At 29.7% G+C, this 22583-nt stretch overlaps 1 protein-coding gene and 1 long non-coding RNA gene across 3 annotated transcripts; one reads left to right on the forward strand and one right to left on the reverse strand.

Moving 5' to 3' along the window:
• Positions 1 to 11513: 11513 nt before the first annotated feature.
• Positions 11514 to 12672, forward strand: LOC123225933. Of its 2 annotated transcripts, XR_006504224.1 has the most exons (4): positions 11514 to 11627; positions 11717 to 11818; positions 11921 to 12005; positions 12300 to 12672. It is a non-coding gene; the product is annotated as an uncharacterized LOC123225933 (long non-coding RNA). The 2 variants fall into 2 exon arrangements; XR_006504223.1 differs by having other exon boundaries at positions 11514 to 11818.
• A 475-nt stretch (positions 12673 to 13147) lies between these two features.
• On the reverse strand, positions 13148 to 15402 carry LOC123225934 (non-specific lipid transfer protein GPI-anchored 6-like). The gene is made up of 3 exons (XM_044650304.1): positions 14989 to 15402; positions 13533 to 13619; positions 13148 to 13421 (listed from the first exon to the last, which is right to left on the reverse strand). The coding sequence occupies exons 1-3, from the start codon at positions 15323 to 15325 to the stop codon at positions 13327 to 13329; spliced, it is 519 nt and encodes a 172-aa protein (XP_044506239.1). The 5' UTR covers positions 15326 to 15402; the 3' UTR covers positions 13148 to 13326.
• Positions 15403 to 22583: the final 7181 nt, after the last annotated feature.

The following is a 22583-nucleotide window of genomic DNA, read 5'->3' on the forward strand; positions in this document are numbered from 1 at the left end:
TGGGCTTGAAGTTTCAAATTTCATCAAAATATTTATTTGTTTCATACTAACTATATCTCATTTGCAGTCTGAAGTTTGCATAAATTGTGAAAAAAATAGACTTGAAGTCCAAAATATTATCAAAATTAAAGTTTACATACTATAATATTTTGAATATTAATTACAAAATTAGAAATTTTATGAATATGAAACAAATATGAACCTGACATTCTAACATAATTTTTCTTCATCATATCACTAATTTGTGTTATTTTTATCAACCTACAATTGTGAAAATGACAGATCTTGTAAAATTTCAATACGTTCGCCTTCGTTTGGATGGAGAAAATTACATTGAATGGGTCTTGGACACGATTCTTTATTTGGAATCTATCAATCTCGGAGAAACAATAAAGAAAGAAAATAATGCATCCCAATAGGATAAATCCAAGACTACTGTTTTCCTTCAACACCATATTCGTAAAAGACTGTGAGCAGAATATGTGGATATAATATATCCATTAAAATTATGGATAAACCTAAAAGAAAGATTCATAAAAGTTTGCATAAATTGTGAAACAAATAGACTTGAAGTCCACAATATTATCAAAATTAAAGTTTACATAATATAATATTTTGAATATTAATTACAAAATTAGAAATTTTATGAATATGAAACAAATATGAACCTGAAGTTCTAACATAATTTTTCTTCATCATATCACTAATTTTTTTTATTTTTATCAACTTACAATTGTGAAAATGACAGATCTTGTAAAATTTTAATACCTTAGCCTTCGTTTGGATGGAGAAAATTACATTGAATAGGTCTTGGACACGATTCTTTATTTGGAATCTATTAGTCTCGGAGAAACAATAAAAAAAGAAAATAATGCATCCTAATAGGATAAATCCAAGACTACTGTTTTCCTTCAACACCATATTCATAAAAGACTGTGAGCAGAATATATAGATATAATAGATCCATTAAAATTATGGATAAACCTAAAAGAAAGATTCGATTATCACAGGTTAATAATATTGCCAATGGCCCAATATGAATAGACTCATTTACGCTTACAAAATTTTAAATATGTAAATGAATATAATTTTGTCATCTTCAGAATAATTTCCTAAATGAGGTTATATAGGGAAAAATAATCGAAGAATATATGTTAGAGAAAATATTCTCCACATTTCATCCCTCAAATATGCTCTTGTAGCAACAATATTGAGAAAGAAACTTGATGAATGTGTATTTTCATATATGTATTTCCCTTGCATTTGATCTTTGGGGAATATTTTATGCCCTATTATGTCAATTTAGATTTATTTTTATGGTTAAGGCATGGTTGGATAGGTTAGAATGAATTGAGCTTTTAATTAGAAAATTCCAACATTTTAGTGATTTCAACCTTTTGTGCTTCTTACATATGTTTGACCAATTTAGAGTTCCAAAATAAGGAAGAGGCCTTTAGAGTTTTTATAAAGGACATCTTGAGCTTTTTGGAATGGTATTATGGACATCTTGAGCTTTCCAAATGTTACTTCAAAGGAGATCCGGAAAGCTAGTTCGTGTCCTAGTCAGAATAGGATTTATATTCGAATACCAAATTTTTAAAAAGACATATCTAAGGCTTCTTATGTCCAATTAAGGTGATTTAGAAGCCCAAAATCATCTACACATCCTAAGCTACAATTCTTATGAAGGGGTCAAGCCCAAAATGATTGTTTTCTTATCTAAAATTGGATTGGAAGTTATTACAAGAATCCAAAAGCCCTGATCTTTAGTTAAATTGGATTACTTTTGCATGGCTCACATAAAGACTTGGTCCAACTTCAAAAGAGTCAAATATAGGTTTGGAAGCCTGGAAATACGTGTGCCTTAGCTGGAATTTTATTTTTCCTAATTTTAGGAGTTGGGTTATAAATATAACATTTAGACTGCTAGGTTAAAAAAAAGGAAAGAATATAATTTTCTTTTTTTGGTGCTCATTTCATAATGTTCGACTAAGTTCTTTAGTTTGATTCAAGAAAATTTCATTCCAATTGTCAAAACTTTGAGACTCTGTTTGTAATCTTATTTACTTTTCTTTTCAAATATCTATGTTTCTTTATTTTACATATTAATGATTGCATAATTTACTTAATTAAGAGGCCTATTAATTGATTGAATTGTGTGGGTTATAACTAAACTGATTTCATAATCCATAATTGTTATGATGTTCAGTTGGAGTGGCAATTAAGCAAGAACAATTATGATCCAAACTTTTGGTGTTTGTTTAAAAAAACATAGAATGAATTAAATAATTTGACACTTCTTCGATTTTTATTCATCTTTAACTTTTTCCTGGTTTGTAATACTATCAGTAAATTCATAACGATTGCTTAATATCAACTAGTTTATTAATAAAAATTAATTTGTGTGTTGGGGTCAGATTTACGAAATTAGAGAAGGTACAGATTGTTTGACTTTGGTAATCTACGGTTAAATATTTAAATAAAAAATAAAACTTATATATTAGAGGTCAGTGATCATTTTGCAACCGTGGTAATTTTCCTTGAATTGAGATTGTCGTTGATTGAATTTTACTATTCAATTCAATTTTTAGAATTTTTTTCTTGTCTATCAACTTACAAAAGTAAATCTTTATTCCTTTTTCGCTAGTTATTTATGAATTTGATAAATTAGTCTTTGTGGATCAACCTTTACTTGTCCTTACTAGTAATTATAAGTAAAGAAATTTAATTTTTGGTTGCTCAACACGTATCAAAACTTTAAAAAATATTTTCAATTAATATCTTGTTTGCTCGTGGTTGAGTAAAATAATGAATTGTTATTAGGAAACCATCAAACACGCCCTATGACACTGCGTCCTTCCTTAAAGTGAATACAATTACCAGTAATAGTTATCGTGGATGCAGATAAGGTCCTGGATGAAATAAGTTTTGATCTAAAGGTGGTCATAATAGAAAATCTCACCACCATAATGGACCAGAGATGAAGCAAAATAGGATAGAGGAAAAATAATATAGAGCAACCACAGAATCATGAACGCTAATGTTACAAATGTGGTTCTAAAGTCCATTGGTTGTATACATGTCGTATGTCTAGACATTTGATAGATTTATATCAAACATCCATAAAAAATAATGAAAAGAAGATTGACTCAAATTTTATTGATGATCCAGATCTTGTCGATATGAAGAATTTTGATATTTTAGATTTCCTTCAAGATTAAGAAATCATGTATATTATTTGTATAATTAGTATTATATATTTCTTCTTTTTAAATTTTGTAATGACTAATGTAAATTTTAAAATGAAATGAAATAGACTCCAAAATTGAAGTGTTAACTTTAAAAACTGGTGATAGAAACATGTGTTTAGTAGATAATGCAACAATGCACACAATACTTTAGGAAAAGAAATTCTTCTTAACATTATTGCCAATTGAGGCTAAAGTAAATACTATTTTATGATCAACAAACCTAATTGAAGGCTTCTGAAGAGCCATAATTCTATAGAAAATTAGATTTAGAAGAAATCTATTTAATTTTAAAGATATAAGAAAAAATAGTTATTACATTAAAACCATGATAGAAAATGATACAAAATTTATCTATATAACTGGTAATGCCTCTGGAAGAAGACATGTACTAAAAAAATTATTTGCTTTATAATTTGGATTGTATTATATAATCATAAAGGTAATTGAATTATACGCAGTATCAAGCTGATGTTTTCTGATCCAAAAGTTTTTATACTTTAGCATGATCATCTAGGTCACCCAAGATATAAAATAAATCGTAGAATTATTAAAAATTCATATAGACATGCACTAAAGAATCACAAAAATCTTGGTCATCAACTTAATATATCTCATTTAAGGATATTTGGTTGTGTTGTATATGTCCTTATTGCATCTCTTTAACATATAAAAATGTGACCCTAATGTCATTTGGACATTTATATTAGATATAATTCATCATCCATTATTAGGTATTTGAAACTATTAATAAGTGATCTTTTTACTACATAATTTGCATGTTGTTATTTTGATGAGACAACATTCCAACCTTTGTGGCAAAAGAATATGCCTCATAAAGTTAGACACGAACTTACTTAACATTACCTTCTACGTTTTATCTAGATCCTTGCACATCTCAAAGTAACACTAAAGTACAAAAGATAGTACATTTACAGATTATTGCCAACTAAATGTCTGATGCATTTGTAGATATGACAAAAATGATAAGATCACACATACCAACTGCCAATGCACTAGCAAGAATTAATATGACTAATGAACAATCTATTCGAATCATATTTGATCAATCTACTACATGCCAAAAGTATGGAAAACTTGTTGGATCAAAGGACACTATCCTTTGAAAAAGAAAAAACAAATAATCAAATAGATATAAATTATTATGATCCTAAAATGATTAAAAATCTACACTCTCTAATATTCCTCCAAAAAAGATTATAATCCTTGAAGAGACTAAAACCCCTGAAGTGGAACAAACTCTTGAAATGTATGAACATGAGAATATAGAAACATCTATAAATTATGCGTATACACGAAAGATGTGGAACCATGAAACGGTTAACATTAATAATATATTCTTATTCGCAGTAGTTATTGAAATTATGAATGATGATGATTTTGAATAACATATTGTGGATGAGTGCAGACAAAAACATAATTAGCTTAAATGGGAAAAAAACAATTTGAGCAGAATTAGCTTTATTTGCAAAACGTCAAGTGTTTGGGTTTGTAGTCTTAACACCTAATGTCATCAAACTCGTTGAATATAAATGGGTATTTGTGAGAAAAATAAATGAGAAAAATGAAATTACTAGATATAAAGTAAGACTTGTAGCTCAAGGTTTTTCCTAAACGCTAGATATAGACTTTGATGAAACATATACACCTATTACGGATATAATCATATTCTGATATTTAATCAATTTAACAATTTTTGAAGAATTGGATATGCATCTAATGGACGTAATTACTGCTTATTTATATAAAAATTTGGATACTGCAATTTATATAAAACTTTTGAGGGATTTAAATTGTCTAAAGGCAAAAAGAGTTAATCCACGAGACATATACTCAGTCAAATTACAAAGATCATTACATGGGTTGAAATAATCCAAAAGAATGTGGTACAATTACCTCAGTGAATATTTGAAAAAAGAGGGTTATATGAATGATCTTATATGCACATGTGTTTCTATCAAAAGGTTAAAATCAAGATTTGCTATTATAGTAATTTATGTTGATGATATAAATTTAATTGAGACTTCTAAAAAGCTCTAAAAAACTATTGAATATCTAAAAATATAATTTGAGATGAAAGATTTGAGGAAAACAAATATTATCTCGATCTGTAGATCGAACATAGTTCAAATTGAATACTTATCCATCAATCAATATATATTGAAAAATTGTTAAAATGTTTTAATATAGATAAAGTTTATCCTTTGAATATCTCAGTAGCCGTTCAGTTTTTCAATCCAAAGAAGAACCCATTTCGTCTTAATGAAGAAGATGAAAAGATACTTGTTGTTGAAGTACTATATTTTAATGTCATTAGAGCCTTGTTATATTTGACCCAATACGCGAGACTGGATACATCTTTCGTAGTCAATTTATGTGTTTGATTTAACTCTACACCAACCTATCACCATTGAAATAGAATCAAGTATATATTTTATTACCTATGTGGAACTAGAGATTTGAGATTATTCTATGTTGTCAAATCTCTTAAAAATCCTAGTTTGGTTGGATATACAGATGTTGATTATCTTTCTAACCCTCATAAGGCTCGCTTTCAAATGGGATTGCTTTTACTTATAATGACACATGCACTCCATCAAACAGACTTTGGTTGTAACATCTTTGAATCATTTAAAGATTTTAGCTTTTTATGAAGCCAATCGAGAATACGTATGGTTAGGTCTGTCATCCATCATATCCGGAATATATGTAGTCTTCCTTTTACATCAAATATTCCTTTCATATTATATAAAGACAATGCAACATGTATTACCCAAATTAGAGGTGGATATATTAAAGAAGATAGAACTAAACATATTTCACTGAAGTTTTTTTACACTTAAGAGCTCTAGCAATGCCAAAAGATTGATGTCAAACAAATACAATCTAATAAGAGTCATGCAGATTTATTCACCAAGATATTATTGACATTAACATTTGAAAAGTTAGTGTATAATATTGGTATGCGGCGGCTCAACAAATAACTAAATTAATCTCATTACAAAAAGGAGGAGAATTTATCAGAGCGAGAAAAATTTTAAAGTTTATCACATATTAGACAAAATGTGTATTGTACTCTTAGGTTTTTAATGAGATAGTTTAAACATGTTCGACCTTACTTTATAGAATATTAAAAATTACGTTTCTATGCTTTGATTTTTATCTCACTAAGTTTTTCCTTAACAAGGTTAATGTAATTATTTGTAAATTGTAAAAATCCAAAAGGGAGTGATATGAAATGATGGCTTTCCACCTGTTAAAATTAAAAGAAAATTAGCCATTGTATTTATTGCCTAAGCCTCCATTTATGACATTAAGAACAAAACATGTGAGAACACATTTAAGACAATTAAGAGCAAGTCAATATTTTGGGCATATAGGGTGGTGCATATTGCTTATAAATACCCTCTTCCCTTTGTAATATGATCATCCAAATTTACATAAGCTCTTACTCTCCTCTCAATTCTTCATTCACTTCAATTCTCTTTACATAAATATTGCTCTTCTCACAATTTCTAATTCAACCTAATTCTCTCTAAGTTATTATTATTATATTTATACAATTATATGAGTTGATAACCTTTTCATTTATGAGTTTTGAATGGGTAATTAATTAAAATAACATTTTTCTATGGATTTTATAGGAAATAATATTTAATCCAACTATTCTTAATTTGTGATCAATAAGATTAGGGTTAAACAAAATTATTTCAATTTATAGAATTGCTTTTGACCTAGTTTGACTATCTCAAAGCTTGTGTACACCCATACAAAGCAGTTGTCACACATTCCATCTTTTTGTCATTGATCTCAAGTTTTTTATCAGTTTTTAATGTAAAAAAAGGGAAAATATTAGCAAACCATTTATCTTCATCTTTTATTACTTTAAAGTGTAAAGATTTACCCTTTTTTTTTTCTACATTGAAAATGGAGTTTCCATGGACAATATTAAAGCTTTTTGCATATAGTGTTTTGTGAATTAGATTGAATTAATTGTGTTTTTGTTGAGTTATGTGTATGTTTTTGTGAAGTAGATCTGACTAGTAGTGAAATTAGATATGAAATGGAACTTTTTTTCCCCATTTTTCCACCATATGTGATTCATATTCACTGTATTAGTCATGCATGGTGGAAGCAAATAAAGGTGAAAGGTTAAATGATGTCTGGCATAGGTATGCATGTAACAAATAATGAGGGCTAATTAATATTTTCCACAAATGAGGTAATTAAAATTTTACATTTTGATGATTAACCTCATAAAGATGTCCTTTCGACATGATCAAACTCCATACTCTAACAAAGAGACCATCAAGACATAATGAGGGCTAATTAATATTTTCCACAAATGGGGTAATTGAAATTTTACATTTTATATTTTGTTGATAAACCTTGCAAAGATATCTTTTAGGCATAATCAAACTCCAAACTCTACACTCCAACAAAAAGACCATCAAGACACAATGGAAAAGATTTGTGTAAACCTTCAACGAGCATTAAAAGAGACTTTCCAAAATACAAACTTTCTGTGATGATGCCATTCAATTGAAATAATGGTCATCTTGATTAATAGTATTTGTATTAGGTATTATATTTATATTAATTATGTAAGATTTTTGGGGATGTAGATGGATAGTGTTATTGTATTGCATTATATACTATCATTATATCTATTGAACAATTTATATATAACATATTGATGATTACTTGTAAATATATAAAATTAAACAACAACCATTAATTAAGGCAATACATAAAGGCTTAAAGCATATACATCACATAAAGTTAAATATGTGAACCTTAAATTCTCATGTTTGATTGGATTATCACAATTTTTCATTATTTCACCAACATTATTCATTGTGTTATTTTTTATCCTCATTCATTGCCCTTTGTATTGAAGAGGTGAGATGTCACACTTAACTTATTATCATGTGGTTTTATATTCATCTACTGGTACATATAATCAATAAAGTTACATGACATAGTCTACTTGTTTGCAGATATACATTCTGCTTAACTTCGACAACAAACATTAGAGTTGTAAAGAAGTTGACTTAATACAGTGTTAGATCAGCAAATATGACTCAATGAAGAGTTACAAGAAAGATTTAGATAAATTCACAGACTGTAACTTTCCACTTTGAAAAATATCCCATGTGGTAATTATGCCAAAAGGACATGTCCCCCAAGTCTAATTAATGTGAAAATATAATGGCAATGTAGATTAATCAAATAAGCATCATGCATTTATTATAAATGGCAAGCGTGCCAAAAAAATGTCTTTCGGAAAATGACAAAAATAATAATAAATATATTTAAAAGCAACAATTATTCTTAAATTTTAATGTGCATTAAATTTAGGAAATTCAAATCCATACATGATAAAATGTCAAGTCAACAATAGTTGAGTGTGTCGTTTAGTGTGTCGATCTGCTCGGCTCCTCACCTGACTCATTGTTTTCTCTACCTGTGAAAAACAAAAAACACGTGATCCTCTAATATATTTGAATTGTATTGTATTAGATGAGCATGACAATAACTTAATATTGGGCACACCTACAAGATCATCCTTATCAACATCATTATGGGTAGTATCCCTTTCATATTGAACCCCTTATAAATCATCATGCTCTACTATATCATTTTGTAACTACTAAACATCAATGTTGGTCCTTAAGGAATATGTGCTTCTTGGTTTCGGGGTAATAGTAACATGTATTGAAACTATTTGGAACATTCTTCTCAAAAAGGGCAATGGGACAATCAACATTATCATCATTATCTTTGATGTCGTTAGGCATCATGTTCATGACATTTTCTAGTCTCATGGGTATATTGATAAAGTTCCATTTATGGTCAAAATGTATGCTTTTACTCAATAACTCAACAAATCTCTCATTAGTTATGTTTGGTTGGATGCATTATTATCTATTTGTCGCCAACATAATCTATTGTGTTGTCCTATATACTACTTTATTACCCTCCATATCCAGCCAAAATACTCAAATTCTAACATTTTAATCAATTATACGATGGTAATTTATAAGAATAATAAAAACTATATTATGTCAAAATTTTCTATTTAACCCTAGATTTTCCGCATACCACATATTTGGCATGCATGATGTAAAATATTTATTACCTCCTAAATATAAATCACCCATAAACTCCCATGTAGTACGTGTTGTATAATTTTAATACAATTCCACGAATTACAAATAGTAAAATATCAATAAACCCCCTTCTAGTTTTGCACGGGGATGAAATATTTTTGTATATAATTTTAGGCTTTCACTATATCGTATAACCACTGAAGTGATGGCTGATTTTGCGTACACCCTTCTAATATGGTTATGTTAATTAATTTCTGGGCTTGACATAACACTTCAATTCAATAAATTCTATAAAATTCACTTTAATCCCTATTAGGGAATGCTGCCAAGAAATTTAAAACTTCCTCAAAATTTCTGAAATAGAATTTTCCATTTAAAAAAATATTCCATTTAAAAAATATTGTCTCAATAGGGTGAATAAGATAGAATTGACATTACAAACATTCCATTTAAAAAATATTGAAAGGATTTAGAAGTTTTAATGGCAGTTTTATGATAAGGAATAAAGATTTTTTTAAACCCTAGAAACAAAAAAAAAATGTCATGAACTCATTATTATATGGTGTTAAAGGGCATGTTAATCTCATTTCATTCAGTAGAACAAAGATCACCGTTGAGCTAATCCTTGAATTATAATTTACTTAATTGTTCAAACTTTCCAAGAAAATATATCTCAATGTCACTTGTATAGCAAATTTGCATTGCAAGTGATACAACATTGATTTAAAAATCATAACCCACATGATAAACACAAGTTGAGCATCATTTTAAAATATATGTATGGAATTTTTTTTTTTTTCTATTCTTATTAATGGTTTTTTTCTATCGCACTCTTTTGAATTTTGGTCTAGCAAAAATTAGCTCAAAAGAGAATCATCTCATTACTAATATTGAAGGCAACGCTTGTACCTATATAATGTACAATTTGTTGTAAAGTCCATGCCTTTTCTTGGGTTAAATTGATGAGAATCCCCATCAATGGGTTTAAATAGTAAAAAATAATCATAGCCTAAATCATAGTATAAACTAGACCTGACAATTCTTATTATAGAATCGTGTCAATTCAAGTTTTGTGTTAGAGACCTTTAACTCTAACCCAATCTAAATTAGCATCGGGTTAAAAATTTTTAACTCTAACCAAACTTTTTAATATTCGAATTAACCTGATCCAATCCAAATTAACCCACAATTAATTATTGTTTTTACTTTCCAAAGTATTTTTACCGTTTTAATTTATTCACCAAATGACCCCAACTTATTATTAATAAAACACACAATATAATATTTTATTTTGTTTACAAATAGTTTAAAAATTACATATTAAGACATTTAAAATGTGTCAATAATTGAACTGATCAAATTACATTCTTACAATTTAATAATAAAATAAAATATTCAAATATAAATAAAAATTAATATAAGTAATTACAATTATATAAAAATACAATTATATGCAATCTATAAAATTTTCAATCACTGACTTTTAATATTTTTATAATTTATCAATAAAACTATGTGTACACACTATTGATACACAATTAGGTACATAGATAATGTGTCATTATATGATTGAATGATTTTGAATTAAAGATAAAACAATACTCAATCACATGATAACATATTATTTGTTTATCTAAATTGTATACCAAAAATGTGTGCACATAATATTGTTCATAATTTATCCCTAACCAATTATATTAAAGCAATATTTCTTCAAAACATTCGAGTTAATTTGTGTCATATCGGGTTACTTTTATGTAAACACTGATACTATTTAATTTAATTTCGAGCCATATCGGGTTGATCTGAAATAAATTTTATATCAGAAAAACTTAACCCAAATCCAATTTTTCTGTGTCATATCGTATTGAATTAACAGATTGTGTCAAAAATTGTCAGCTTTAATATAAACTAATAAACATTATCTTAATTCTATTATACACATGAATAGACATGTCAATAGGGCAGATTGGCTCAATCCAAACCCCTTGACATGTCAACATACAAAGTTTCAAGTCTTGGTGTTCAACACAACAATAATAACATTATTCACAAAAAGTCAAATTTGGATTTGAGTTTCTCGTGGACATTTTAATGTATAACCAAAAAATCATTGTTTCCACTTGTAAAAAATGATAGATTCAATAATAATTCTAGTTTCAAACTTGGATCTACAAAGTAAGTCATTAAAGTGTTGGTGCTGGTGAGAATGGTGTAGGATTGATACGGTGGGTGGATTGTAGAGGTAAGCCAAAAGACCGAATTGAATTTGGAATTATGGGTATTTGGCTTTTGGTTATGATTTCTACTCAGATACCGATTTACCGTGAATAGATTTGGGTTTTAATTTTGTGGAAGTGGCTCCAATTCTACCTTCCAATCAAATTGTGGGCAAAGAAGAAATGAAGAGGCTGTTTGGTGGTTGTTTTCTTTTGGGTAAGTGTATTCTTAATTGTAAATTATGAGAAAAAGAAGGAAACGAAGAGAAAATGAAACTGTTTGCTAAATCGTTTTCAAAAACACTTGTCTTTTCCACAGGAACTTCAAGTAATTATTTAAGCTTAATCAAAATAATTTCAGCTCCAGAAGGAAAAATTAAAATTAAGAAGGCCAAGCAAAGCAAGTAAGAGTTCTATCGTAGTTATTTATTTATCTTTCGTTTTTCATTTTGAGTTGCGTGTTTTTGCTTTGCTGGTTTCGAAACGATGGAAGTGTTGATGGAAAATGAAATTTTCTTCTATTCTTTTACCGAGAAGAAACAGAGCTCCAATTAATTCATAAATAAATAAATTATAATTTGTTCTTATTATATTGATAAATGTTTATTGGGTATCCTAAATTAAAATTAGAACTGATCAAGTAAACTCTGGATAGGAATCTATGTATATAAATTCTGATTCCACTGCTTAAATCTCAGGAACTAGTTAAGATCGATGCTGATTCTTATTTTCCAGGAGAGTTGTCGAATCCCGTCATTCCTAAAGGGTCGCCTGAAATTCTTTGCAGGCATCGTCCATGCGATGTGACGGCATCTTGTCTCTTTGTGCAATAATTTACACAATCCTTGGGGGATTCTGGGACTTCTGAAGTCCTGTGACGTTTGATTTGAGTATTTAATTATTAAAATGCAATGGTTTCAGTCATGTGATTGTTATAGAAATTGTAAATTATGTTCGAGGGAAGTTGGCCTAACACCTGATAGCGGGCCCAATTGGGTGAAGCACCTATACTAGATTGTAATTTAGGTCATCAATGGCCCAAATATAAAGATCCAAATCCCCTTTACTCTCTAATTAGAGCACTATTATAAACGCAAATTTTATAATAAATAATAATAATATATTATTATAATATTAAATATTAGTTTATATTTAATTCAGAATTATATAATTATATAATAATATATTATCTTTTATGTATATAAAATTTTATTTTTATAATTAAGGAAATATTCGTAGATAGATACATAGTACAAAAACTAAACTCCTTCCTTTGAAAATTTTGTTAGAAAATAAACAAATAAAAGAATGAAACTTAATTAATTAGAACTTTTAAGGGCATATTTAATTAACAAAATTGATAAAGTATTAAAATTTTTAAAAATATATATTAGATTCGAATCTCTACCGTTTTTATAAAACTATTTAATTAATTACTTAAAAAAAAAAACTTTATACGAAATAATATGAATTTGTCCCATTCCCAAAGGAAGCCATTAAATTCAGTTGCCTCCATCATTTAATTTCGATTGATATTTGACCCAAATAATCCCAACAAACATTTTAATATGATAGATAAGATAGAGATGTCACAAATCTCAACATTAAAGCAAAAGACATCATCACCTCAAAATGTTTTAAGTAAAATGAAAAAAAAAAAAAAACTTAACATCTTCGACACGAAATCTGTTAATCATAGCTATCATACATTGAAAATTACATGTGTTAAGCAAAGAAAATGGATACTAAAATCCCCAAAGCCATCTCTATTTTTGGCCATCTCTTTTCTGGAGCTGAACTTGATCCAGCGGTGGAGTTCCCTGTAATTAAAATAAAAATAATATTAACTACTATTAAAATAAATCAAATAGTTAATTTGTTAATTAAGATATTGATTATGTATGTTTATGCTAATTAATTAAATTAATTACCGGCGGTTACAGGAGTGCCTTGTGTCAGATTTGCAAACCCCTGGAACATCTTTGCATCTGATGAATTGGGAGCTAAATGAAGCAAAGCTGATTTCACACCAAACAAAATGTTACATACAGTTGTAATATTATTATGTAAAATATATATATATATATATATAAAATTAAATAATTTTAAATTAAAAATAAAAGAATTTAATTTTATAATAAGATATATAAATATTATACAACTATTTGTATACATAAGCATTATGTAACTACGAAGGAGCAGGTGGAAGCTGGTGACCCCAACCGGCTTTAAAAATGTATAAAATTTCCCTTACTATTTACTTGCCTTTGTAATTTGGTAGATTTACTTTGCAAATTGACCTTTGGTATCTATCTAAAAAAGGGATTAAAACTTGAAAAGATGGACTGAATATTTCTTACCCTCTTTAACATTATTTTTTATCCTAAATTTTATATTGCCTTATTTTAAACTTGATCTACTAACATTAGATCCTGAGTCAACCTTGTTGTCTAACCTGCAACATTATCAAGAGATTTTACTAACCTTGGCTAGATAATATTTAATTACTAAAAATAAAAAAAATTATCATACACAAATTATTTGAAAGATTACTTATTATAAGTTGGTAATAATAAAAAAGATACTGAGATTTAATTTTATTTCAATATCTTTAATAATTTAAACTAAATAAAAAATGTAGAGATAAGAGAAAACCGCAAAAATCAAAGATAGGAGGTTGGATGAGAGATGATAGGGGAAAATGTAATAAATGAGAAGGTTGAAGGTTGAATGAGAGTCTAATGTTTATTATCTTCTCATCTCAATCAATGATAACAACAACTTATATAGATCAACAATAATAGCTTCTCATCTCGAAATTAACTATTTCTCATCTTACTTGAACCATCTTTCAGATCCAATGAAATCAAAAAATCAATCTCATCTCTTATCTCGATGATGGCTTGTGTTCTTTTAGTAAGGATTTTGACTTCTTTCACTGAAATATTTTGGCTCTAATTATTCTTCAATTTTGATGTATTTCAACATTTTTCATTAGAAGATTTTGGTGATGGGTAGTGAAAGTGTGATTTAAAGAATAAGAGAATTTTTGTTTTAATGTTTGTTTGAATAAGGGTAAAATAGTTAAAATAGGTGTTTAGATTAATATTACCATAATCATAACACTTAAGATGAAATAATAATTAGATTACTACATATAATAATAAAAAATTATTAAAATCTCTTATTATATAAAGTAAATTTAACAATAAATGATAAAAATTAGCAGGATAATAAAAGACTATTTTTTACCAAACACTAAAGATCAGCTTATCAATATGAGGAGGAAATGCAAAGCATGATATGAATTCGACAGTGAAGGTTAACAATGGCTCCATCGACAGCACAACCATGGACATAAATTGAGCTAAGTAGGGAAGTACTTACAGATGCAATCAGAGACATTAGCAGGAGAGTGGCAGGCAGAAGGGAGGGTAGCAGCGAGAGTGCCATTAATCTTGAGGCCAAGGGAGGGATCATCTTTGTCTTTTATAAGGAGGCAAAGGCATTTCTTGCTCTTATCAAGGAGTTGCTTGAGGCCGGAGCAACAGTCGACGGTGGGGGTTTTGGCATCGCCACCAACGTATGGAAGACATGTGGCCAGAGCCACCAACTGGTCTGCACATTCGGCTTTGTCTTGATTCACATCGCAGCGTGCCAATCCAATCAACATAAGCACTAAAATGGATGCAAATGGAACCAGGGTTATATGTTTTGAGGCCATTTGTGGGGGGAGAGAGAAAGAGAGAGAATTTGAGAAAATGGGAATGTTGAGAGGAGGGCCTATAATTGCTGTTTATAAAGTGCTTTTTGGTTTGTGTATTTTTTTATTGAGAAAATGGGCGAGAATTTTAGAGTTTAATTTAGTCCATATGGTTTAGGCTTATACCATCAAGGACATCTTTTTGAATTACTTCATTTTAGTCCCTATAATTACCTTTGAAACATGTAATCAAATATTGGTATAGGGAGCGATTGCATAATTATATGGATATTATTAAACCCACCGCAGTTTTACCTAAAACACAAAAAACAAAACTTGTATCAGGTTTTGACGGTATTACTGTCTTTAGACATACTATCTTGTGCTAGATAATCTAATTGCAGGAATTGAGATTGATGTAAATCAAATAAACGTACTTGATATAGGACGCCTAAATTAAGGGATGAAATCGGAATTATTTCAAAAAGAGAGAGAGAGAGTGGTGGATGTTGTGGAAATGGAGATTTATAAGACACAGGACTTCACATGTGAACAAGAAAGAATTTTGTTTTGAGGTGGGCAAGCAATTTGTTGAGAGTACCTTAAGCTTTTGTCTAATACAAAATACAAAGCTTTAAAAATTTATATACTTTAGAATGAGTAATGTTATGTGTATTTATTTTTTATGTATAATTCATATACACAGTAATATGTCATCATATAATTAGGTGATTTTAAAATATGTATCATCATATGATAAAAAAATATCTAATCACATAATGATACCTCATCTGTGTATTCAAATTATGTACCAAAAATAGGTATACATAGTTTTATTGCTTTAGAATACCCTTAGAACCTGTCATGATTTTCAGGAATAAAAAAGGCTTCAAATGTACCAAATAATGGGAAAACAAAGGATTATAAAATAGGATTTTGTTATGTATCAATAACTTTCAAAGAGTAATTTGCATTATAAAAAAGATAGAATCCCAAGTGGGAAGGCTTGATTTTGAAACTGTCGAATAATATATCAAATTCAAACCGTAAACTCTAACGTTAAAGAGAAAATCTACTCATTTTCAGAGTATAAAACATAAAAAAGAAGACATAAATCAAACATCATGGTTCAATACATCTTACAATTAATTAAATGATGCTACGATATTGCATCTCCTAAATTTTACAAGGATTCATTTATTTCAATAAAAATAAAGACCATTTGGAAAATTGTCAAAAGTCCTAATATTTGTTAAAAATTCTTTTATAAAACTCATTGCACTAACAACGATATAATGTATATTCACTTTAAATATATAAATAAACACACATTTATATGTATTATCATATGATTAAATATTATTTTAATTTTAATTCAAAATAATCTAATCATATAATAATATACATCAAATATATACTTATTTATATATTTAAAATAAGTACATATAATCTTATTATTATACAAAATTGTCAGAAACTTTTTTTCTCGAAATCAGTTACTAAAATGAATAACCTTAAAAGCTGTCGTATAAATTTAATTACCCAAATTGTAGAAATTAAAATTGATGTGCGATAAAGTGCTTTTATGGGTAGTCTATATATTCTGTACAATTGGGACCATCCCACAAAGCACTCATTGACTTGTATGAAAAATCCGACATTAGAACAGCTATGCCATCAAGTACTGTTGTTTTTTCGCTACAAAGTTCTTTAATTTCAGTCATTTGGATCATAAAAAATTAATATATCTGTCACCTGCGGCTTATAATTTAGCATTTTTTAGGGAATATAAACTACTATAATTCTTGTCTTTAGTGCTCTTTGAAGCATCTTTTTTCTTTTTTTCTTTTCAGTTGATCCGTGACTTCTTGGATCAATCCGTGATTAAGCTTTACTAAATTAAGTTTGGTATGGGATCTAAATGTTATGCCATTAGCTCTTGGAAAAATAATTGTATAGATAGACCCATGAAATCTCTCTTAGTTTTATTAATATATCTTACTTTAAAAAATATTGCAAATCCCTTTAAAGATTATAATGCTTTCTAAAATGAGAAATACTATTTATATACAATATATAGATAATGTGTTATCATACGATTGAATGATATTTTATTATTAATTCAAAATTACTCAAATATATTATAATACATTACCGTATATATAATTATGTATTAAAAAATACATACATATAATTTTATCATTATAAAATTATGATAATAGTTCATCAACATTTATAAAATTATGATACATTAATAATCTATGTAAAAAATAAAATAAAAATCAAACCACTTTCACTTTCATCAACATGTAATGGTTATGAGAGGAAAGAAATTATATGTTCAAGCTTCTTATACAAAATTTTGGATCAAATTGTAATCACGGCAAAATAGGAAGTTGCCTTGGTTGTGCAATGAGACACAAGATCGTGTATACTCTATATACACCCGTGTATTATATATTGGAGATAAAATAAAAACGCGATCAACCCTAATTCTCACACATTCTTTTGCTTTCTAGTTGCTAAAAAATTGATAGAGTATGAGAGAGGAGTTTGTGGTTGCTTGAAGAATTGTTGCCGATCACCAGAATCATTTCAGCCGTGCAAGAGAGATCTTTTTGTTAGAATCAAAGTAAGTGGAGCGACTCCCCTTACTTGATTATGAAATCCTTGAAATTTGTCTGTTATGCATATGATCTAGAGTAAATTAAACATGCATGTAATGAGTTATATGGCGTATGTGATTATGAGGAACCATATGAATGCTTAGTCTCTTGAGTGTATGAATATTTTGTATGTTGGCTTGATGGATCAATAAGGTCATAGATTTTATGTGTATATTGATTGTATGACATGACTTTCAATAAATAAACTACCTAGGGAACTTAGAGATTCTTTATATCGGCTTGTATAGGTGTTTGAAAGACTTTTTATGTAATTGGAACAACATAGAAACCCTAGGGTACGATCTCCAAATCATGGCACATGGTCATGTATGGTCCTATACATGCCCTTGTGTCATTCCAAAAATTTTGAATGTCCAAAGATCTTGTGCTCAGTTTGAGGGGAGAGATGCACAGTCGTGTGGTATAAAACACACACCGATATATGACTTTCTAAAAATGGACGATATGTACTAGAGGACATGTGGATCCAACTATACGGGAGTGTGTCCAAGTCAACTCCTCGTGTGCATCTACTCTATACACGACCATGTGTTGAGTGTCATACGCTTATGTATATGGTTCAAGAGGCACATGGGTATGGGTTGAGAAACATATGATGGTGTACCCTTATAAAAAGACAAAAAATGATTATGCACCTAGCTATCTGCATACGAGGGGAAAGTTATATGAAAAGAATAATAAACTAATAAAGGATAAAGAATTCAAGATTACATAAATGAGGTGTTTAATTGTGTCGACGATGACACAAAATTAGATCGAGTCAAATTCGAGTAAAAAAGTTAGCAACCTTAAGATTAGTGTCACACAATTAGATAGTTACCAGCTATGTGCGTAAATGACAACATTTGTAAGAGTAATAGGGTTGGATACACATGAGATGTATCATGCACTTGGCGTCAAAACATATAACCACCTAATTTAGTTCAGGTATACATGGTAAAGATGTGGCTTTTAGATATTCCTTGCGTAATTAGTGGGATGCACCACATATGTACTCGAGGTAGAGACCATCTTTAGATGGTTAGCCAATAGTTTTAATAAACTTATATGATAAGAGAAAAAGCTGTTGTTAGAGATTTTCGTGTGTGATTAGGGTGTCCCAATTAGATAGCCCAAACGATCATTTGATATGTGCGCAAGACACCATAGTAGCTTTCACCAGAGCAATAGATATGCTAATTTGAGTTTAGGTCTCTGTAGTTTTCATAAATGATCCATGTCAAGGCATCGAGGTGTTGTAGTGTGACAACAGTTAGCTCACAAACGAAACATGAATTTTGTCGCCAAATAATTTAATAACCATGAATGTTGGAAGGTCTCCACTTACTAAGTTTTACTCATGTATTTCCTTTGTGTGTTTTATAGGTAGAGGTAAGTAATAGGGTAGACAAAGATCCAACAGTCCAATGAGTAGCTGCACAAGAAGAAGAGTGTTTTTGTTATTTTAGCTTTACCAAACTTATATTTAACATTATTATTATTATTATTTCTTCTTTCGGACACATGGGTCTACTCACAATTTTTATAATCGTTTTATAATAAAGATTCCAGATACTTGTTATTTTATGAGTTTGATTAAAACAGTTATTTTGATTACATCACTTTTTTGCATGCTTTATAATTATGAGTTTGATTAAAATAATCTAGTTGTGCATGTCTCTTCTGGTATATTCCCACCAGGGTTATTTATTTAGAGAAGAGTGTTACATTTATGGTATCAAAGTATGATTTTGGTACCCAAAAAGATGAAAAGTTTTTGTGTTTGAAAAATGTATATAGAGTTAAGTAAGAAAGTAACCCCTCGTGCAGTGTCGACCACCCCTGTATACCTACCGCTATACGTATAATATATTTGCTTTCAGATTAAAAGTAATATATGCCTAAAGGTTGTTATGATTTTAGAATGAAGAGATCTAAGAGATTAATCAAAGATGCCTTAGAGGTCCATAGTCAGGAGAGAAGCCAAGAAAAGGCTTAAAGGCAAGTATTTGATAGGTTTGTTGCACCCTTTATTGATAGTGTTATCATCCACCAAATAAGGCTTGGGGACAAGTATTTGATGTGTTTTTACACCCCTTATTGATAGTGTTATCATCCACTAGATTATGGATGAGGTTTTGAGGCAGAATAAAGAGGTGTTAAGTAGTGTGGGGCATCCATCCCAAACCCCACCAATACCAGAGCAATATTCAAAAATAGAGGCACCTTCCTAGTAAAGTGGAGAAGTGTAGGAGCACCTCAAGTAAAGATTAGAGGTAGAAACCAAGGACAGGTGCATCTTATTTGTAGTTTGTCTAGTTGTCATCAACCTTCAGATTTTAGAGGTAGTACAGTGTTAAAGAAATTACTAGATAAGGAGTGGCTAGAGGTAGTGAAGGTTGTCATAAGGGTCTACTCAATGATAGATAATGATAAGATATAATATGCTAGTCTTTTGCTGAAAGATGATGCTAAAGTCCAGTGGCAGATGTTATATAAGACCCGTCAAGTTTTAAAGATGTCATGGGTAGACTTTAGACAAACTTTGAAGTCAGATTATATTTTAGCTGATGTCATGTATGTGAAAGTCTATACGTTCTTCCATTTGAGGTAGAATAATATGTCGGTTAGGGATGTCCCGACTAAGTTAAAATTGTTGGCTAAGTATGTTTCAGAGATGACTAGTTCAGAGAGAAACAAGTTTGATATGCTTATGGGATGGTTGAGGCCAAACATAGCTAAGGATATGATGATGGGAGATAATCCTCTTAAAAATTTTTTAAAAGCCCTCGATCGAGCACTAAGATTTGAGACCATGAGGCAACGCATGACCAGGGATAAAGAGTTGTTTATGAAGCCTACACTACTAGCCCCAATACAGAGATAAAATCAGTTGACTATTGGTGGCACCCAAGAGGGAGATAGTAGAAATAGTCTTGGCAGAGACATTCTAGCCTAAGAAAAAGAAGAATTAGAGGCTTAAAAAACACAAAAAAGAATAGCAGCCCATACATGATGATTCCCTTGCATGTTATAGATGTGGCATGAGGTACACTGGTGAGTGTTTAGCCGAACAAATAGTGTGTTATAGATGTAAGTAGCCAGGACATTTTGCTAGGCAGTGTATAACCCCAACAGTGGCACCAACCTTAGCAAAGTGGATAATTAGAGAAAGACATGCTCGATTATTTGTAGATACTCAGATATAAGCAAAGGCTAGCCCTACAATTGTGATGAGTTAGTTATTGTTTTATACTTGTCTTTTTTATGCTTTAATTAACTTTGGTGTCATGCATTATTTTATGGCTAGAGGCACAATTGAAAGATTAAGATTGGAGCCTTTACTCGTTCCCTAGATCAAAATAGAGATGTTGGATGAGGACTAGGTTTACAACAGTTTAATGTTGATAGGAGAGATAATATTCCTGAGAGGCAATGAAATGAAATGGTCTTGAACCTAATAATCATGGACATGCCAGACTTCGATATGATATTGGGCATGGACTTCTTGAGTATATACAAAGTCGAAATAGACTCCAAGAAAAAGAAAGTCAGTTTAGTATGGATAATGGTAAACAGTTCACATTCAGAGAGGGTTAATCCTTAGCATGATGTTAGTAGTAATAAGGCTAAAAAGATGTTGAGTAAGAGGTGTATGGTGTATTTGATGGACGTGGCTTAAGAATTAGCAGAAATAGTTTCAAGTATAAAAGATAGATAATTTTGGGCATAAAAGATACTCCAATGTTGTAAGAGTTTTCAAATGTTTTCTGTGATAGGCTTCCAAGGTTAGCACCAAAAAAAGAGGTAGAGTTTAGCATTGAGTTAGCCTTGAGAACAACACCAATTTCTAAAGCCCCTTACAAAATGGCCCTAACCAAATTATAAGAACTAAAGAAATAATTACAAGAACTATTAGATAGTAGATTCATTAGACCAAGCCACTTAACATGGGATATACCAATCCTTTTCGTAAATAAGAAAGATAGATTGATAAGGATGTGTATTGACTATAGTGAGTTGAATAAGGTGAAAATTAAGAATAAACACCCACTCCCAAGAATGGATGATTTGTTTGACTAGCTCAAGTGTGTTTTAGTGTTCTCTAAGATAGATCTGAGGTCATCAATCCTAGTCTATTCCAAAACTTAAGAGGAGCATGACACTTTTAGGTCATGTGGTTTCAATAAATGGCATATCAATCGATCCCAACAAAAACGAGATAGTGCTAGAGTGGTAAAGGCCTAAGATAGCTAAGGAGGTGAAGAGCTTTCTATGATTAGCAGGCTACTACAGACACTTTATTAAGGAATTCGTCAAGTTAGCTCAACCCCTTATAAAGTTGACACACCGAAAGATTCCTTTCATATGGTCATAAGTCTATGAGCAAAGTTTTTAGAATTGAAGAGAAGATTAACCATAACTCTCATCTTTGCCTTGCCAAATGAGGGCGAGGACTATGATTTATACAAAAATGTCTCACATCAGTTGGGAGCAATACTGAGATAAAAAGGGAAAGCGATAGCTTATGTTTCTTATTAGTCAAAGGAGTATGAGACCTCACTCATGATCTTGAGTTGATAGTTGTGGTGTTTACACTTAAGATATGATGA

The sequence above is a fragment of the Mangifera indica genome, chromosome 9, assembly GCF_011075055.1.
Source record: "Mangifera indica cultivar Alphonso chromosome 9, CATAS_Mindica_2.1, whole genome shotgun sequence".
In the NCBI taxonomy this organism is placed as follows: Eukaryota; Viridiplantae; Streptophyta; class Magnoliopsida; order Sapindales; family Anacardiaceae; genus Mangifera; species Mangifera indica.

Excerpts from the sequence above, each read along its gene's own strand:
- LOC123225934 (XM_044650304.1), bottom strand. The coding sequence starts at position 15,325 with ATGGCCTCAAAACATATAACCCTGGTTCCATTTGCATCCATTTTAGTG. Across the intron at positions 13,620-14,988 it reads TAATGTCTCTGATTGCATCT|CTTTGCTTCATTTAGCTCCC; the intron begins GTAAGTACTTCC and ends GTGTGAAATCAG. Across the intron at positions 13,422-13,532 it reads AGGCACTCCTGTAACCGCCG|GGAACTCCACCGCTGGATCA; the intron begins GTAATTAATTTA and ends TTTTAATTACAG.